The sequence below is a fragment of the Marmota flaviventris genome, chromosome 3 (genome assembly GCF_047511675.1).
Source record: "Marmota flaviventris isolate mMarFla1 chromosome 3, mMarFla1.hap1, whole genome shotgun sequence".
NCBI lineage: Eukaryota > Metazoa > Chordata > Mammalia > Rodentia > Sciuridae > Marmota > Marmota flaviventris.
In genome coordinates this window covers 46,768,792-46,787,463 of record NC_092500.1, presented here as the reverse complement: position 1 = coordinate 46,787,463, position 18,672 = coordinate 46,768,792, and the positions used below count along the sequence as shown (strand labels likewise).

At 35.1% G+C, this 18,672-nt stretch overlaps 1 protein-coding gene across 2 annotated transcripts in view; it reads right to left on the bottom strand.

Moving 5' to 3' along the window:
• The window catches only part of Ptprr (protein tyrosine phosphatase receptor type R), a 262,896-nt gene that overhangs the window by 232,073 nt on the left and 12,151 nt on the right, over positions 1–18,672 (bottom strand). For both annotated transcript variants that reach the window (XM_027928323.2, XM_071609161.1), the window contains exon 2: positions 5,290–5,588. In XM_027928323.2, the coding sequence (XP_027784124.2) occupies positions 5,290–5,588 (299 nt within the window). The remainder of the gene's footprint in view (positions 1–5,289; positions 5,589–18,672) is intronic.

The window sequence follows — 18,672 nt, the reverse complement described above, 5'->3', positions numbered from 1 at the left end:
AAGAAATGAAGATAGTCATTTTGTTATTGTCATAGACTTGCTTGTAACAAATAATACTTCATTCTTAAAACAGTGCTAAGGGAAATGCAAATATATTGTGCTTAGCACAAAAAAGTGTTACTGGTTAATAGAATGTTTTTTGTGTGTGTGTCAAATAGCTATCTAATTGTGCCAATATCATGTGATTAATAATCTTCTCCACTCTCTTGTGATGCCTCCCTGTCATTCTTTTATTTCTTATAAGGACTCACTAAGTTGCTTAGCGCCTCACTTTTGCTGAGGCTGGCTTTGAACTTATGATCCTCTTGTCTCAGCTTCCCAAGCCACTGGAATTATAGGCCTGCACCACTGTGCCTGGCTCTCTGAGGTTTTTTTAATACTCCTTCATGGAACTTGAGACCAAGTGCCCTGGGACTGACTTGAAAGACATCTCAATCATACTTCACAATATAATAGACTTGTGTCTTTCATCAACGTAGTATTTTGACCACTGACTCTAACACAGGCTAATTCAACAATTTCCAAAAACCTGCATTTGAAAAACATACTTTCTACACTAAAATATAGTCTTTCTCATTGGCAAAAAGTCTGGGTTTTAAGACATAACCCAGGCACCCATGCCAGAGTGAATTTACAGTCTGTTTGAGTGTTAAAGAGATTAGAGTATGACCTTTGTCATCCATTTTGCACAGGAACATTTCCTGAAATAGTGTTAAGTCCTTATATCCTCATTGTCTCTTGAAGGGTCTATTGTATCTGAAGGAAAACAGAAGTCCATGTCCCCTGCTTTTGCACACACTGAACTGCCCTCCAGTGTCTACTCTACTTCTGCTGGTTAATAGGATCTCATTTTTCATACGAGTAATCTCCCCTCCTATGCATGACTTGGAAGTTTTTAGAGTGAACTCTGTGGTTTAGGTTTGAAGTAATTAGTCCTATTTTATCACCTGACCACAAATTCTTAAGGGACAAAGTGTGTACTTAAATTGCTCTGGTCACAGGGAAGCCCAGGATATTATTGACAGCTGTGTGATGCTCCTTCCAAAATTCATGTTGTGACAAAGAGAAAAGAGCCATTCTGAGAATGAATTCATCCAGAGAAAGCAGAGTTGGAAGGTTAATCCTGTTCCCATTACTTGAGCCCTTGCTAGAACCATATCTAAATTTACATGTCATACAAAAGTGTTGGTACTGTAGCCATTAAATTCTCTCTAGTTTATGTTGGTATTTTCGTCACTTGCAACAAAGTCTTAATAACTAAAGCACTTTCCTAGAAAGGGCTATGAATTCCAGTGCTAAGTGCATAAATTCAGCTCATTTCTTAGGACACTCACTATGCAAATATAAAACTATAATTAAACCAATATGTCTAGTGAAAAAATGTCCAGCAATTATTTATCTATATCACACAATAGAATAGATGCTACAAAATTTATTTTCCTGTGGCAAGACAATGAGAAGCCTTGACTTTCAAAGCCTTTCCGATCATACCTACAGATGACGTTTTTATAAGACGAATCCTATAAACTGGTCATAACAGAATCAAGCTGAGAGGAGGCTCAAAATGAGTCTAGGGTATATTTGAAATCCTTTCATCCAGAGCTTTTGTTTTGAAAAGTTTTCTAAGTCAAATATTTAGTAAAAGTATTTGCAAGAATAGTTTGTGTTTAAAAAAAACAACACACAATAGAATACCTGTCTGGGAGCTGGTTTGGGTCAGTGAGCAGAACAAAAAGCCACAGGATTCTAGGTCTCACAGACAGGCTCGGCTTCTGGAAACTCCCCTTGCTTCTTTTGTGCTTAGAGAATAGCCATGTATCCTCTCCTCCCTTTCTGTTCTCTTCCCTGCCCAGTGGCCTTTCTTTTCCCTTTCCTTTCCTCCTCTCCTCTTCATTTTCTTCCTTCTCCTCTGCCTTCTTCATCTTCTTTTTATTTCCTTTATTTTCCATCCTTTGAATCCATCCTGTGTAGTAAGCCATAATCTCCCTACCTCTGTCCCTGTTCACTGATCCTAAACATCTCCCATTATATTCCCAAACCTGATTAGCACCCAATTTTCTCAGATTTTGGTCAGGCTAGAACATTTTTCACTCAATAACCTATGCTGAAATGGAAAGGCCTCTAGTTGCCTCCAACCATTTTCATGCGTACCCTTCCTCCTTCCTGGTGTGTGGCTTTGGGGCCTGACAATGCCCTAAGCATCTACTGATAAGAGCTATAAAATTACCAGCATGCATTTGGCCAAAGCCACTTCTCCCCTCTGACCTCAATATTGACCTTCAGGCCGTTCATTTTCCCTCTAAATTAGTCGTCACACAGAGAATAGGAAAGGTAGCAGAACATGACAGTCACTAGTATGGCAATATGTAAATCAATGGATGTGTAATTGATGTGATTCTGCAATCTGTATATGGGCTAAAAATGGGAGTTCATAACCCACTTGAAGCAAAGTGTGAAAGATGATATATCAAGAACTATGTAATGTTTTGAACAACCAACAATAAAAAAATAAAAAAATAAAAAAAATAAAAAAATAAAGAAATCCTAATCACAGCTTCTTAATTGAGTTTCTGGAACATCACTAGCATTCTTTGGGGGTAAACATTCTCATTTGTGTTGTCCTTTTCATGGAACAAAAAAAATACTACAGATATTCCTGATTACAAAAGAAAGACGAAAAAGGAAAAAACAATCATTTGTGGCCAAATCTCTTGTGAAATGCTTTGTGGCAGCAATTAGGAATCCAGAAAGGAGAAGGGACACATGTCCTTGTTAAATTTATCATTCTAAGAACCCATTGCCAGTGATATCAGAAACAAGAGGGAGGGAAAGAAATATTAGAAGGAAGAAAATGTGATCTCTTTTTCTGAGCTGGGAAGTCTTAGAAATTATTACACAGCACATTTGGAGGTTGGGGATAGTTTTTTACTCTGTCTAGGCAAAAACCAGTAATTTCCCCATTCAAAAAGCTGATATTCATTAACATGGTTCATTTTGGCATAAATTAAGCCACAAAAGAATTTTTTAGTACCACTGCAATATTCCCCCAAGTGATAAGGTTCGCATTCGTATGTGTATGTTTTAAATACATGTATACCCTCTACATACAAACACACATCAATTATTCCGTTGAAGTCAGAAAGCTGCCTCAGAATATATCCCTTGCATCTTCCACATTCCATTCCTAAATTGCTTTTCTAGACAGAATGGCCCTTCAAACCAGCTGATATTTAATTGCATGTCATCGTATTGCTTTCTCGGGGAGCTGAACATTATTGATTTATTTAAAAAATAACTCCACCTCTGGTTTTCCTAGTAAAGCACCATATGCCTAAGTAATGTAAGTGGATTACAGGAAATAGCACTGGCAATTATTTTTGCAAGCTACCAAAGCCACAGCATGGTTAGAAGTTAGATCAAGAGACATTAGGTGAGACTAATGCATCCAAATCACCTATTGCATCTGTGTAATCATCACTCAAAAGAAAAAGTACAGCTTCTTCATGAATCTCCAAACCACAAATAGGCTAAAAGTGAAATGACCTGCCAGAATTCTTCATTGGTGCCTTTTATTGTCCATAATATTAAATTAATGAGACAGTACATGATATTACAAGATAGAACAAACCTTTGAACTGTAATTCGCAGTGACTTTAAGAGTTGATGACTATGGGTATCTGATGGTCACTAGAGGAAATATCTCCCATGGGCCCTATCATTAACACTGGCATATCCAGGTACAGAGACATCATTAACATCATTTATCTTCACTGAATAGACAGTGACTTTCACCTTCAGAACATCTGCTACTCATGAAATATAAAATACATGTTCAAGTTTTCAGGAGGCCAAACAACCCATGTGTTTTGTCTTAACAAAGATTTCATCTCATGTTTCAATTTATGATTGTTTGTATTATTTTTAATGATTGACATTTCCCACAGACATTTCTCAAGCAAAACCTAGGCTCTTTGGCACTTGTCTTTATTTTCAGATACCCCAAGGGAAAACTGTATCAAATAAATATTCAATATTTCTTAGTGGCAAACATAAGAGAATGGATCTTTGATACTAAGTGTATTATATTATCTGTAGTAGATAGAAAATAAAGAAAAAAGGAGCATGTTAAATTGAATTACATTTGGTACATAGAAAGGGTGCCAAAATGCAAGCAGAGTTTCTTGACCTTATCTTTACCTCAAAAGTCAACTCATTATTATATTTTTAGACAGAAATGCAACAATTATTTAGAAGATCTTCTGTAACTATTTTATTTTTATAATACATATGGGGTACAATGTGATTTTTTTTGGAGGGGTACTGGGTGTTGAACTCAGGGACACTCAACTACTGAGCCATATAACACCAGCCCTATTTTGTATTTTATTTAGAGACAGGGTCTCACTGAGTTGCCTAGTGCCTTGTTTTGTGCTGAGGCTGGTTTTGAACTCGACCCTCCTGCCTCAGCCACCCCAGCTGCTGGGATTACAGGTATGTGTCACTGTACCCGGCACAATGTGATATTTCAATTCATGTATATATTGCATAATGATCAGCTGCTATGTAGTTTTTATATGAACATTCCTGTTGTGATTTTAAACTTGAGAGAGATTATTGTCCATACAGGTGTCAACCATAGCATGTATTTAAACTGTTAGACCTCTACAAATTGGGAATTTCTGACCTGGGCTATGGAAATACATAAGAAATGAGATCTTTGCATCACCTAATATAGGCTATGTTTGCACAGTGATATTAAGAATATTATCTATCATTTATTCCTAAATCAGAAAACTGTCCTCCTTTTATAACACATTCTTCCTTTCATTCAGTTATTATGAGTTGAGTCAAAAGACTTAAAGAATCTTCAATAAGTACTATTTATTACATGGACTGAGACTAATGCCTGTCATTTCAGAACATATTTTACAGAAGCAAGAGGTTCAATATAGGATGTGATCTGCTGTAACTGTAAAGCCTCTTTAAAGTAATTTTTAATCCAAATATGTATTAGGCTCCTACTGTGCACCATTCATTGTGCTAAGAGCCGAGGATACAGACAAGTTTTCTCTAATTTCATGGGAGGAAGAAAACAGACAACAATCAAGTAACAAAAAGGGAGTTTCAGAGAGTGAGAAGTGCTATGGTCAATAACCATTGAGATCCAATGGTAAGTATTTACAATAATAATTTTTTTCTTCCAGTATCCACCACAAGGGAAAGCAACAACATCAACATCAACATCAGTTAAGCCTGATGCCGCTGGGATTGGAAGACTTGGATACTCACCACCACAATTACATTTGCTGCTGGAATTGGCAGATTTTCCACTTCAAGATCTTGACCAGCCACGGCCAACAGATTGAGAGATGGGTCATACGCAGGTCTAGGAAAGGCTGAATTAACAATGTGGTGGCGTTTACCTATCTGAGTCTCAGAAGAGGAAGGATAGCTATGTTTATATATCTTTTGTGGAGTTATATCCAGGCTCTTCTCAATATCTTGTGAACGGTGATAAATGAATACCGGCTTCCCACTCTTCTTCTGATGAATTGCCCAAAAGTGATCATTGTTTCCTGAAAAACACCCTAAAGGATGAAAGAAGTGAAAAGAAAATTAAAAATCCTATTCAGTAAGATAGGTAGAATTATTCAATAAAGAAAATTATCTTTTCTTGAGCGGCTTGAAGACTTGTAAAGGTCAATTAGTTCCCCATTCTGCCTTCACAGCTTCATCATCACCCCAAAATAGAGCACCCTTGGTGCTATGGTGACATCTCAGACAATTTAGGTGGACAGAAGTGGGTGTAGTTTGAAAGAGTTCTATTTATCAGATATTCTAATACCCCTTTTTAGCAAGGCATTTCCTTTTTTGAAAACCTAATCCTGCAGTTCTAATACTCTGTTGGGCTCTATTCCTGGATATCCCATCAGCTCCTCAAATGATAAATGTTTATTTAAGCTTTCCCTCCTTCAATTATTAACATTTTATGCAATCTTTATTTCATACTTACTCTATTTTTCTAGTGTTATAGTTCTGGTGTTGTACTTATGTATAGTTATTAATGCTCGTATAATATTTTAAGTTCACCAAGTTCAGAAATCTAAATATACTCATGGTAGCAACTTCTAGTAATCGGATACCATCCATTGTTCACATTCTTTTTTTAAGAAAATGTTTTTTTTTTGTAGCTGTAGAGGAACAGCATGCCTTTGTTTTATTTGTTTATTTTCATGTGGTGCTAAGGATCAAAACCATTGCCTCATGCATGCTAGGCAAATGATCTGCCACTAGGCTACAGCCCCCTATTGTTCACCTTCTTATTTAGGACTATGTCAATTCAGCTAAAGAATACAATTATCAGCCTTCTTTGCAACTGAGTTTTGCTATTTGATCAAGATGTGACCTTTGGGGCGTGATTAAATATGATATGAAGAGAGATGTGATGTGGCCCTGCTTTCTACCTTTTCCCTTTTGTGCTTAGGCTTAAATGCATATGGTATAGGAGGAGTATGAAATAGATGTGTTCAAGATGGAAGAACCATAAGACAAAGGATCCTGGACTCTGATGAAAGTGGAGCTATCACACTAACCCCCAGATTTTATGTGGAAAAAGACAATTTTCTACATTGCTTCAGTTGCTGTTATTTTAAACTATCTTCTAGTTACAACAATTTAACTGTACACTAACCAATTCATTCATCTTTATTTCTTCTGCTAGATAAATATCTATTGATTCAAACAAATGTTTATTCTGTTAGTCATTAATCGTGGGAAGAAAAAAATAATACATATGAATGAAAAAGAATATCATTAGATCAAATGACAATTAGGAAACACAAGGTCTTCTGTGTCACATAATAAGCAGAGTGAACAGATCACAATGTAGTAAAGCCACATATATAGTACCTAGCAAATTTAGGTATTCCAGATTTTCCCTTGGCATGCCCAGGGCAACAAGGACTTCTGCAAATACTGTCCTTAGAAAATTACTTATCTCTTTTTACAAGATTTATTTCTGAATCCTTGTCATCTTATCTTCCCAAATCTCTCAGGGATCTGTAAGCCTTTTTTTTTGCAAACTCAACTATTAGCAAACCCAGTTTCAACAGCACTATCATTGTAGACATGGTTCTTACACTGTTGAACATTACACCTTCCTCTTTGCTACAAAAGCCTATTTCTGGGGTGAGAAACCCAAGTTTATCCAAGCATAAAATATGCCTTCCCCACAAGAAGGAATAAATTTTAAATGAAGAGTCTTAGAAAAGTTAAAGTAGTTAAAAATAGCATGTCCATTCTATTTCTCAACTCCAAGGCAACCACTTTGTTGTAGCTCTCCACAACAATAATGGACTCTATTTCTCAGAGAGGAGAGAGGAAATTGCCCACCTTTCAGAACTGTAGAAACTCATCTAGGACACTACAATATCATTTAGCAAATTACTTTCAGTTAAGACCTAAATGAAAGTTCATGTGCATTCTACATTTTAGCACCATTCTCTATTAATAAGATAATGATAAGAATAACAACACTGAGGTATCCTGTTCTGAATTTTATAAATTCATAAATATTTATAAAGTGTTCTTCATGACAGTTTCATTTTCAAATCATTTTTTATTTCATTCAAAAAAGCCAAATTTACAGTTATTTCAAGGCTGTCACTTTCTAACCATTATCTTTGATAAATTGTGGTAGCTTGGTGGCTTGGTTTAAAAATGTTATAGTATATTTGGCATGCTCAGAAGGGAAGACATGATGATTATTTCCCATTAGTGTATCAGAATCTACATGAAGTGTGATCGAGATTAGGATGATTTAAAGGCTATCGGTACCAGAAGATGATTCTCACACTTACTTTTCTATCATAGAGAAAAGCACTTGTGCTAAGAAAATAGCCTATTTTATCTCCCTAAGTAAAAATTGAGGCATATTGGTGAGACAGAATGTCTAAAAATGCTAAAAATATATGCTGGTCACATAAGACCTGATGGCGGGCAAAAGTTGTAAAAACTGGCAATTCCTCTACTCTGGATTCACCAAAAATATTAAATAAAAAAGAAAGAATCAACTGAGATGATGAGAAAGAGCAGATTTCTGAGATATGGAGAAATAAATGAGGAACTGAGTAAATGGCATAATTATCTTCAATCTTTCTTTTTATGTATCAATCACAGCAGCCTTTTCAGAGACACTTTATTTAAATAGAATAGGTGAGTTCATGAAACACAGGTACCTTGTGCTAAAATTGGCCTGCAAGGAAAGAGAAAAATTCTAATTTGAAGTGCAGATTAAACATAATTAAGATTTCTCAGGCTTAGCCAGTCACAGTGGCTCATGCCTGTGATCCCAGTGTCTCAGCAGGCTGAGGCAGGAGAATCATGAGTTCAAAGCCAGCCTCAGTAATCAATGAGGCTCTGCCTCAAGATAAATAATATAAAAGGCCTAGAGATGTGACGCGTAGTCAAGCACCACTGGGTTCAATCCTTGGTACCAAAAAAAAAAAAAAAATTCCCCCAGACTTATCTAGTTGTCTGTATGAAGGGGCTCAGTTAGTCCAGCTTGTCCTTAACTAATGAGTACCAATTGGAAGTATAATGTTAGGTATTTTACCACAGTCATTAGGTATGACAAAAAAGTTGAAAGTGTTGTCTTTAGAACTCCTTTCACCATAAACACCTGAGATATGAAGATATAGTTTCCTAGACCCTAACTTAGAATTACTATAACATAATATAATACATGTAGCCTAAGAAACTGAATTATAATAGAATTATTCTCATACTCTAACTCTGAAGTTTGTGGATCACTGAGCTAGTGTCTGGAATAGGTTTGTCTTTTCTATCCTCAAATGCTATCTCTGTCACCTCCTTCAACATTATAAATATGCTGAAGTAAACATTTTAGAAATGTTAAAAATAAGATACCTATTAAATAGCATCACGGAGATGTTGATCTAGAAGTTAGATAAATAAGTTTGTAGTGTATGATGACATAAAAAGAGAATGAGGAAAAAGAATGAAAGGAATGAAGAGGGACTGAAATAGGGAGGGAGAGGAATAGGGAAAGAGGGAGAAAGAAAGAGAAAGAGAAGGAGAGACAAAGACTTGTGAGTTATCAACTGCAGAGAAAATTTAAAGCCAAGGGGCTGTTGAAAGAGAAAAGGACATAGGACAGAGTACTGCAGAATTTCAATAGAGTCAGGGATGGGATGAAAAGGAGCCTGTAAAAATAACTGAGTAAGAAATGGTAGTAGAAAAGAGGAAAATCAGAAAAGGTTGGTTTATGGAAGCTTAAAAAAGAAAAGTTTTAGAATTTAGGTATTATAGAGTCTTAGAAAAACCAAACAATCACTTTCATAGCAACGTCTCTAGAAACTAGAATAAAAATGGAACTTCTGTGTGTTTCTGTGGAAGACAAGTTCCATTAAAGACACATTCATAAACTGAAAATAATTAAAAGCACTTTAAGAGACTATTGCTATGAGAGACAGTCAGAAGATGGAAGAAGATTTTTTCACTCAAGAAAGAATACAAAGAGTAAAAACAAGAGGACTTTAAAAGAAATTGATTTCAAATGTCCAGAGAGATAAACGATGAAAATAAGAATGAGGAACCTAAGGAAAATAAAATAGGTATGTTTTAATCCAAGTGGAAATTATAGAAATGAAAATATACTTTTCATTCATATTTCTTGGGGAATCTCAAAGTACAACTTAAACAGTAGACCAGATACCACTGAACGGTGAATTTGTAAATTAGAATGTTTTAGGTACTCATTTAGAAAGGAGTGTTTAGAAATTAAAAGATGAAAATATAAAAAGAAGGCAAGGGATTGTGGTAGATTGATTTATAGGATGGCACTCTGTGATCCACAATTACTGATATTCACACTATTTTAATCCCTTCCTTTTAAGAATGGGCTTGATCTTGCAACCAACAGATATGGCCAAGGTGATGGAATAATATTTCTGTGATTAAGTTTAAAAATATATAATTTTTGTGCTGTTAGAAGACTGTCTTGCTAATGCAAGCTGCCATGTTGAAGGGGTTCATATGAAGGAGGAGGCCTCTGGCCAAAAGCCAGTGAGGAACTAAGGCCTCAGTTCAACAACTCTTTTGTAACTAGATCTGCCAATGATCACATAAATAAACTCAGTGGCAAATCTTTTCCATGGTGTCTTCCTCTCGATTGTCCTGGCCAAGACCTTAACTTAAGTTTTGTGGGACATTTTGAAGCAGAAGACCTAATAGAGCCATGCTCAGATATATAACTCACAGAAACATAGATAATAAATTTGTGATCTGTATTTCTGGGTAGTTTGTCATGCAGCAACAAAAGAGTGAGGCAAAGATTGAGAGATATTGAGGATAATATGAGAAGTTCCAAAATACCTTTAATAACACTTAAAAGATAAAACATTAGAGAAATGAGACATTTTATAAGATATAATGAGGATTATGACAAGATAAAACTTATATTTCTGAAAGATTACCATGATTATCCAAGAAAACAGTTTGGAAGGAAACAATAAAGGTATCAACTTGGGTGATAGCATAAGAGTCAAGACCAGATAGTAATAGAGGTATGGAGAAGAGATGAGTTCCAGAATTATTAAGAAATGGAATTGATCCTCCCTCCACCAAAACACAAAACAAAATCAATTAAGTGATTGAGTTTATGTTGTGGGAAAGATCTGGCAGTGGAGATTTAAGAGTAACTCTAAGCTGGCACAGTGGCACATGTCTGTAATCCCAGTGGCTCAGGAACCTGAGACAGAAGGATCACAAGTTCAATACGAAGAGCAAAAACAAGAGGGCTTTAAAATAACTTGATTTTCAATGTCCAGAAAGATAAAGGAAGAAAATAAGAATGAGGAACCTAAGGAAAATAAAATAGATATGTTTAATCCAAGTGCCTCAGCAACTTAGCGAGGCACTAAGCAACTCAGTAAGACCTGGTCTCTAAATAAAATACAAAATAGGGCTGGGGATGTGGCTCAGTGGTTGAGTGCCCCTGAGTTCAATTCCTGGTACCCCCCACCACCAAAAAAAGAAAAAAGAGGAGAGAGAGTACCTCTATTTCTATTGGGCAAAGAAATATATGAAGGTACCTTTCATTTAGGTATAGAACTGTGAGTTTGTGATGCTTACACTATAGAGAAGCAGAAATGTCTGAAGAACAATTATAATTATGTGTAACTCAGGAGAAAGCTCTGGACTAAAAATACATACTTCGAAACCATAAGCATATAGATGGAAAAATGAATGTGTGATTGCCTAGGGAGACTTGATGAGTGAGAAGAACCGAGAGTATAATTGAGATCCAGAGAAGCCCATATTTAAGGAACAATCATAGGAAGAGGATGAAGAACCAGAGATTGTGGAAGTACTGAAGGCATGGGAAGAATATAATAAGGAGTCTAATCAGCAGCATCCAGTGTTACAGAGAGTCTGAGAGCTCAAGCAAAATAACCATGAACATTGACCTAAAATTCATGAATGGATAATTGAACCTTAGTGAGACTTGGCAACCTGTTTCAAAATAATAATAATAATAATAATAATAAGCTGGGGAGGTGGCTCAGTGGTAGGCATCCCTGGGTTCAATCCCTAGTACCAAAAATAAAGAGTCATGGAAGAGTCCATATTTAATGGAGCAAACACACTTGGCCTGCTTACAATGAACAGAACTAAAAAAAAACTTGGACAAAAATGCATAAAACAGCCATTTGAGGAGAAAGGAAAGGAAAATAGTACCAAGGGGGAACTAGAGGTTGAGGAGGGACAGAATACAAAGTTTCACAGCACCATCAGGAAATTTTCCATCTACATGTCCCCATCTACCTCTGGTATTCTCTAGAAAACTCATAGTAGACACCAGGGTACAGACAAAGAAAACTTCAGAAGAAATGTTCTATCTCTAGAAAAAATATTTCCCCCCCCCCAAAAAAAAGGGTATTCATGATACTAAGAGATTACATCAATCTTTCCCATCTTCCAGCTCTTTTCTCCATTTTCCATGCTCCACCTCAATTAAGAGGCTCCTCACAGAGTCATTCCTTGCTGAAAGATGAAAGGGCAGAGAGCATGGAGGTGGGGCGCAAACTTACTTACAAACATACTCTTGAGATAGCCAAACCACTCCTGAGATAATGGCATCAATCCATCCAGGAGGGTAAAAGCCTTCATGACATCTTAAAGGCCCTGTCTCTCAACACTGTTCATTGGGGTTTAAGTTTCCAACACAAGAATCTTGGGGGACACATTCAAACCATAGTAGAGGCTAATATCCAGAATATATAAGGAGCTTACACAACTCAATAGCAAGAAAACAACCTGATTAAAACACGGGCAAAACACCTAAACAGACATTTTTGTAAAGAAGGCATATAGGTACATGAGAACCCACTCCACATCACTAATCATTGGAGGAATGCAAATTAAACCTATAATATCACTTTACACCTAAAAGCCACAAGAGAAAGGAGTCAGATTACATATAGGGGAAAACCAATTAGGATAATGACAGATTTTCAACACAGACCCTGAAAGCTAGAAGATCCTGAAACAACATATATCAAGCTCTGAAAGATAATAGATGCCAACCAAGAATCTTGTATCCAGTAAAATTAAGCTTTAGATTTGAAGATGAAATAAAAACCGTCCACAATAAACAAAAGTTAAAAGAATTTATAGCTAGAAAACTGGCACTACAAAACATCCTTGGAAAACTATTTAATGAAGAGGAAATGAAAAACAATAATGAAAATCAGCAGAGGGGGGTAGTACACTAAAACAACAACAACAACAGCAACAAAAACAAAAAACTAATCAAAGAGGAAAACCAAGTCAAGTTAAATAACAAAAATAAACAAATATGGCTGGAAATACAAACCATGTCTCAATAGTAACACTAAATGTTAATGGCTTAAATTTACCAATCAAAAGACATAGGCTAGCAGATTGGATTAAAAAATATGCTGTCAACAATATGCTGGCTCCAGGAGATTCATAGGAATTGATAGGAAAAGACATACATAGGCTGAAGGTGAAAGGTTGGGAAAAATCATACCACTTACATGGACTGTGGAAGCAAGCAGGAGTTTCCATATTCATATCAAATAAAGTAGGCTTTAAGCCAAAGTTAATCAGAAGGGATAAAGATGGACATACTGCTCAAAGGAACCATACAAGATATAACAATCATAAATATATATGCCCCAAACAATGGCGCAGCTCTATTCATCAAAAAAACTCTTCTCAAGTTCTGGAATGTCTGTTATAAAAAAGTTGATAGATAGCAAGTGTTGGTGAGGGTGTTAAAAGGGGGAATACTTGTGCATTGTTGGTGAGAATGTAATTATTATAGCCATAAGGTGAAACAGGATGGAGTTTCCTCAGAAAAACAAAATATAGAACAATCATGTGATTCAGCAAACCCATGTCTGAGAATATATCCAAAGTATTTGAAATCAGTATGTTGAAGAGATATCTTCAGTTTCAGATAGATAGGACTATTTGAAAGTTTCAGATATATAGGACTGAGTTTTGAGATCTATTGCATATCAGGGTGTTATTGTTAATAATAATGTGTATTTCAGAATAACTCAGAGAGTACATTTCAAATCAACAGAAAAAATGATAAGTAAGGAGATGGATATGTAAATTAGTTTTATTTAATCATCCACATTGTACTGATTTATCAAAACATAACATTGCACATCGTAAATGTATGTAATTATGGTCTGTCAATTAAATGTATATAGTTTGTCAAATAAATGTATATAATTATGATTTGTTCCATCTAAAAATTAAAAAATAAATCCAGAGAAATTATTACCATTTGATGTTTTTATAAATATGGAAAAGCAATAGTGAAATTATAGTTTTTTCAAAAATATATTTAAACAAAAATCTATATTGAAAATATTTGATGTATATATACAACAAAACCAACATTCACCTAAAATTCACATATACAATCATAACTCAAAAGAGATCATAGATCCAGAAGTATAATGAACAACCTAAAAGAAAATACAGACAATTCTATTATTTAAGATTAGGCAAAGAGTTCTTAGATCTGACACCAAGTTCACAATATACATAAGAAAATAATTGATAAATTAGGCAGCATTAAAGTAACAAGTTAAAAAATTACTCTGGGAATGACACTGTTAAGAAAGTAAAAAGTCTGGCTTTAAGGTGGGAGAAAAATAATTGCAAATTATATATCCCACAAAGGACTGGTAACCAGGATATATATATATAACTCAAAGTCAGCAAACAAACCAGTTTAAAAACGTGCTAATGACTTCTAGACAGATACTTCTAGAGAATACATGGATGGCAAAAAAGCAAATGAAAATATGTCCAACCTTAGTAGTGGTTGGGGAAATATATTAAAGCCATGACATGGATTTCATTTTAGTTAACTCAAATGAAAAGTACTAACAATACTCAGTACTGGAAATGATCTGGAACAAATGAGGTCTGAAACCTTACTGATGGGAATGCAAAATAGCAAAGGTACTCTAGAAAATAGTTTGATGATTTCTTAAGTTAAACACATTTTTACCATATGACCCAGCAAACCCATTTCTGCATACTGACCCTATAGAAATAAAACTTTCACTCACATAAAAATCTGCAAAAAAATTTTATAGCAATTCTATTCATAATTTCTCCCAAATGGGAATAATCCAAATTCCCTTCTAGGGGTTAATGGGTAAATAAACTATAATACATTTATCCTATGGAATAATATCCCTTATCCAAGAGACTTGGATGAATCTGAAAAGCATTAGGCTGATTGAAAGGAGACAGTTTCCAAAACTAACTGTATTTTCCATTTATATATCATTCTCAAAAAGATTTTTTAAAAACTAGTGATAAAAGGCCAATGGTTATTAGAGTTTAGGGTCTGGGGAAGGAGAGAGAGAGCATAAAGAAATTTTGGGGAGTGCTGGAACTATTGTGTATCTTTACTGGGTGGTGGTTGCAAGAGTCTATATGTGTGTTAAAATTCCTGGAACTATCCACCAAAAAAGTCCATAGTTATATTAAGTTTTGTAAGCTGCCTTTTTTGCTCAAAACTATATCAAAATAATCTTTTCTCCTCACTCAATATAAGTCTTTATCACTGAGAAAATCATTGATGAAATTATAGACAATAGCTTCAGTATGTGGGGAGGGAGAAAAGCTAGATTTAATTGGATTGAGGAATGAGAGATAAAGTTAAAAAAAACAAGTGGACAAATTTTAAGTTTGGATGTAATAAGAGAGTAACAATATTGTCAGGAATAAGGGGTTTGGGGACTTGCCTTTGTTTTTGTTTTGTTTCAAGATAGGAGAAATTTTAGGACACTTAATCTCTAAGGTAAAGGAGCTAGTCCAGGAGGGGTTATTAAAGATATAGAAACAGGTGGAATAAGCAGTAGTTTAAGCTTTCTGGAAGACAGGAGGAGATATACTCCAAAGCAGAGAGATGAGTTTTGGATTGGAATAAGATATTTCTTTCATTGTAAAGTGTGTCAGGGATAGAGGAAAGTAGGGATGTTAATAAATTTGGTGGTGGAAGTTACCTTCCGATGGTTTCTAGTTTGTAGAAAAGGGGATGAAATTATCTTACAAGAAAGGGGGGAAAGAAGAGATTTCAGAAGGATAGAGAGGAATTGAAAGGGTTCTTGGAAAGCATCAGGAAGTGAATTTAAGATGTGTGGTAGGACTTTATCTGACTGAGTGTTCAGTAACAGTTTTCCCAATCTGTGAAGGACAGGAGTGTATCTCACAGATTGAGAGTAAATGGCTCCTCAAAGATAACTCATCTGCATTTAAACTAAGAGTACTTTTTAATCATAGGAGCAACATTTACATGAGAATAACCAGTGAATTTTTATGGTCATAAAATTACACAACTGAAACTTTATTCTGGATATGACTCTAATAACCTCTCTGAAGAGATATTTAAGAAAGAAAAAAAGACATGTATAAAATTACACTGTTAAGTACATTATGATTCATTATTTCAAATTCAATGGTGGTTATTTCTAGAAGCACAAGTTAGAAATGGCCTTATATACACCCTCTCAGCATAAGTCCTTGCACTGCAGGCTTTAAATCAATGTCACTAACTATAAAAGGAACAAAAGCATCAATCAGTGGTGTCTAAAGATTTTTGGAAAAGTGAGCATTCAAAAGAAGTCAATTTTGTTGTTTGATAATCTTTTTTAAAACATTGCTAACACTCTCTTTTCCAGAAAGGAGAGAGAAATGGAAAATATTGGAGGCTTCCCTTGAGAATTTCTGCATAAGAAATTGCTCCAGTTTTATCTGTAAATATCTTTCAGGAAGATTAAAAACAATGAGTACCAATGAAAGCTTTATGTGGGGAAAAATGCTTATACTTATTGATAGTATTTAGAAAGGACAAAACTCTTCTTTTTAATAAGAGAAAAAAAATTAAGTGTTAAGGAATATAGATTCAAATTTAATACTCTCAATTCCCTTCTTCCCATCTGTGTGAACTTGTGCAGGTCTACTTATTCAAATGAATCTGAGTTTTCTCATCAGAAAATTAGTGTAAAATAAAAGCCTCAATCCAATTCTGCAGATTTTGCATGGTCTTGATTATTTTATGGAGATACATTTTTCCATAAATACAATAAAAAGGGCCTTTGAGAATCCCAGAAGCAGGGATTTCAGGGGTGATATCTTTTGATGTAAAAAGGCTACTATTAAAACTATTTTCTACTTGTTTCTTAATTATATTGGTAATGGTAACCCAAGAGGTCACCAAAATATTAATCTCCAGTTAAAAATACACACAATAATAACACTGAAGCCTCTTGAAACCCTATAGTCTTCCCATAATATGGCAAGTCAAGGCTTATTAGGAAAACCTCCCAAAGCATAACATTTGCTTACTCCTAATAACCTTAGTGGAAATTACACCAATACTTTGAAAGACTACATTACGGCTATGTATATTTATAAAATCAGCTTAACAGAATTCAGTTTGTATGTCTTAGTTATATTTTAACAGCATATGTATATCTATAATCGTATGTGCACACATTTGTTTTATATCTTGACATCAAATAAACAAAATAATGAAAATATTCATCCTTAAGCCAGCTATTTTGTCATAAAGATTAAACAATAAAGCAGGATGTCTATAAGATGATAAGATTGCATTTATCAAAATTGTAAGCTCCCAAAGGCCCCCAAAGAGACTTGAATATACTCATAATTGAAAGAATACATCTTTCCAGGCCTGGTTTTCTTGAGATCCAGTCTACAGGCTCTGATCACTGTGCTGTGAAAACATAAGCTCACCAGGAAGTGCTGTGGCATCCTTTTCTTCCCTTCCCCTCCTGCTTGGCTGGTGTGCTCCCCCACCCAACTCCCACTCTCTCTTTCCTTTTTTTCCTCTTCTTTATGGGTACTGGGGGTTGAACCCAGGGCCTTGTTCATGCTAGACAAGTGATCTACCACTGAGCTACATCCCCAGCCCTGTGATATTCATTAATACAAAATGCTCTACATATTTGACCAGTGATATGTCCAATATATCTACAGTAAAAAATAAAGAAGTCAGCAGCAAAATAATTAGTCTATGTTCATAGAGCCATTTCTATTATCCTGTATTTTTTTTTTTTTTTTTGGAGAGGATCTGAAACCTATAAGAATAAGAAATTGTTTTAATTAAGGTACCTTGTAAAGTTTTTTTGTTTTGTTTTGTTTGCATGTTCTTTGATACAATAAACACTCCTTCATATTTCCTCAAAAATTCCATTGGAAGAAGCAGTTTCTACTCCCTCTCCCAGCCCAGGGCAAACACTCTGGATGGCCCTTACTTCCTGTTATCTCATCCAATGAAAGTTGATCTGTACAAATTCTATTTGGGAATCATGGAATTGACAGGCACTTCAGGGACAATCCATTGTGTGTTATGTGCTAAAATGGCAGTGGAAGGGTTTTATGTTCCCTGATTTTTGCCCAGTTTTAACAAAGTTATTTTTCATTTGATAAATATCTATTACAGAGTGGGACATAATGCAATTAGAGCAGCACCCTTTGGGACAATGTGACTAGACATAAGTCATAAAGAAGGAATGGCCTCAGAGTCTGATGGCAGAAGTGGGATGTATGTCAGCACAGAGAGAAGTAGTCAGAAGCCCACCCACACCCCTCTATTTTGGAAGAACTAAATCCAAGGGTGCTTGGAGGACAGGAATGAAGACACCTGTGTGCTAAATTCTATATAGCTGCTAAAAGAGGGCCTTCATCAAGAATAAAGATATGCCCTCTGGAGAAATGCAGAAGTATAGAAAGCTCATATGGCCAGAAAGCTGAAATATTGAAACTTAATGGGAATCATAGAAATTGTCCTGAGTAATGAAGTAGTATACTTGGAAAGTCTAATTTTTATATACTATTCATTATGTAAATAGATAAAATATAATTAGTTGTAAATAGTTATAGGGATTGAAAACTCTCTCCATTGTTCTCCAGATTTCTTGGAAAGTTGGCTCCAATTTCATGACCAAGTATCTGTTTTAAGAGTAATTCTCATAGCAAAATAAGAATTACATTAAACACAACAAACTAGACACTAGAATATATAAAAAATTAAAATATTGTCTTAACAATGATTCTACAGAGAAT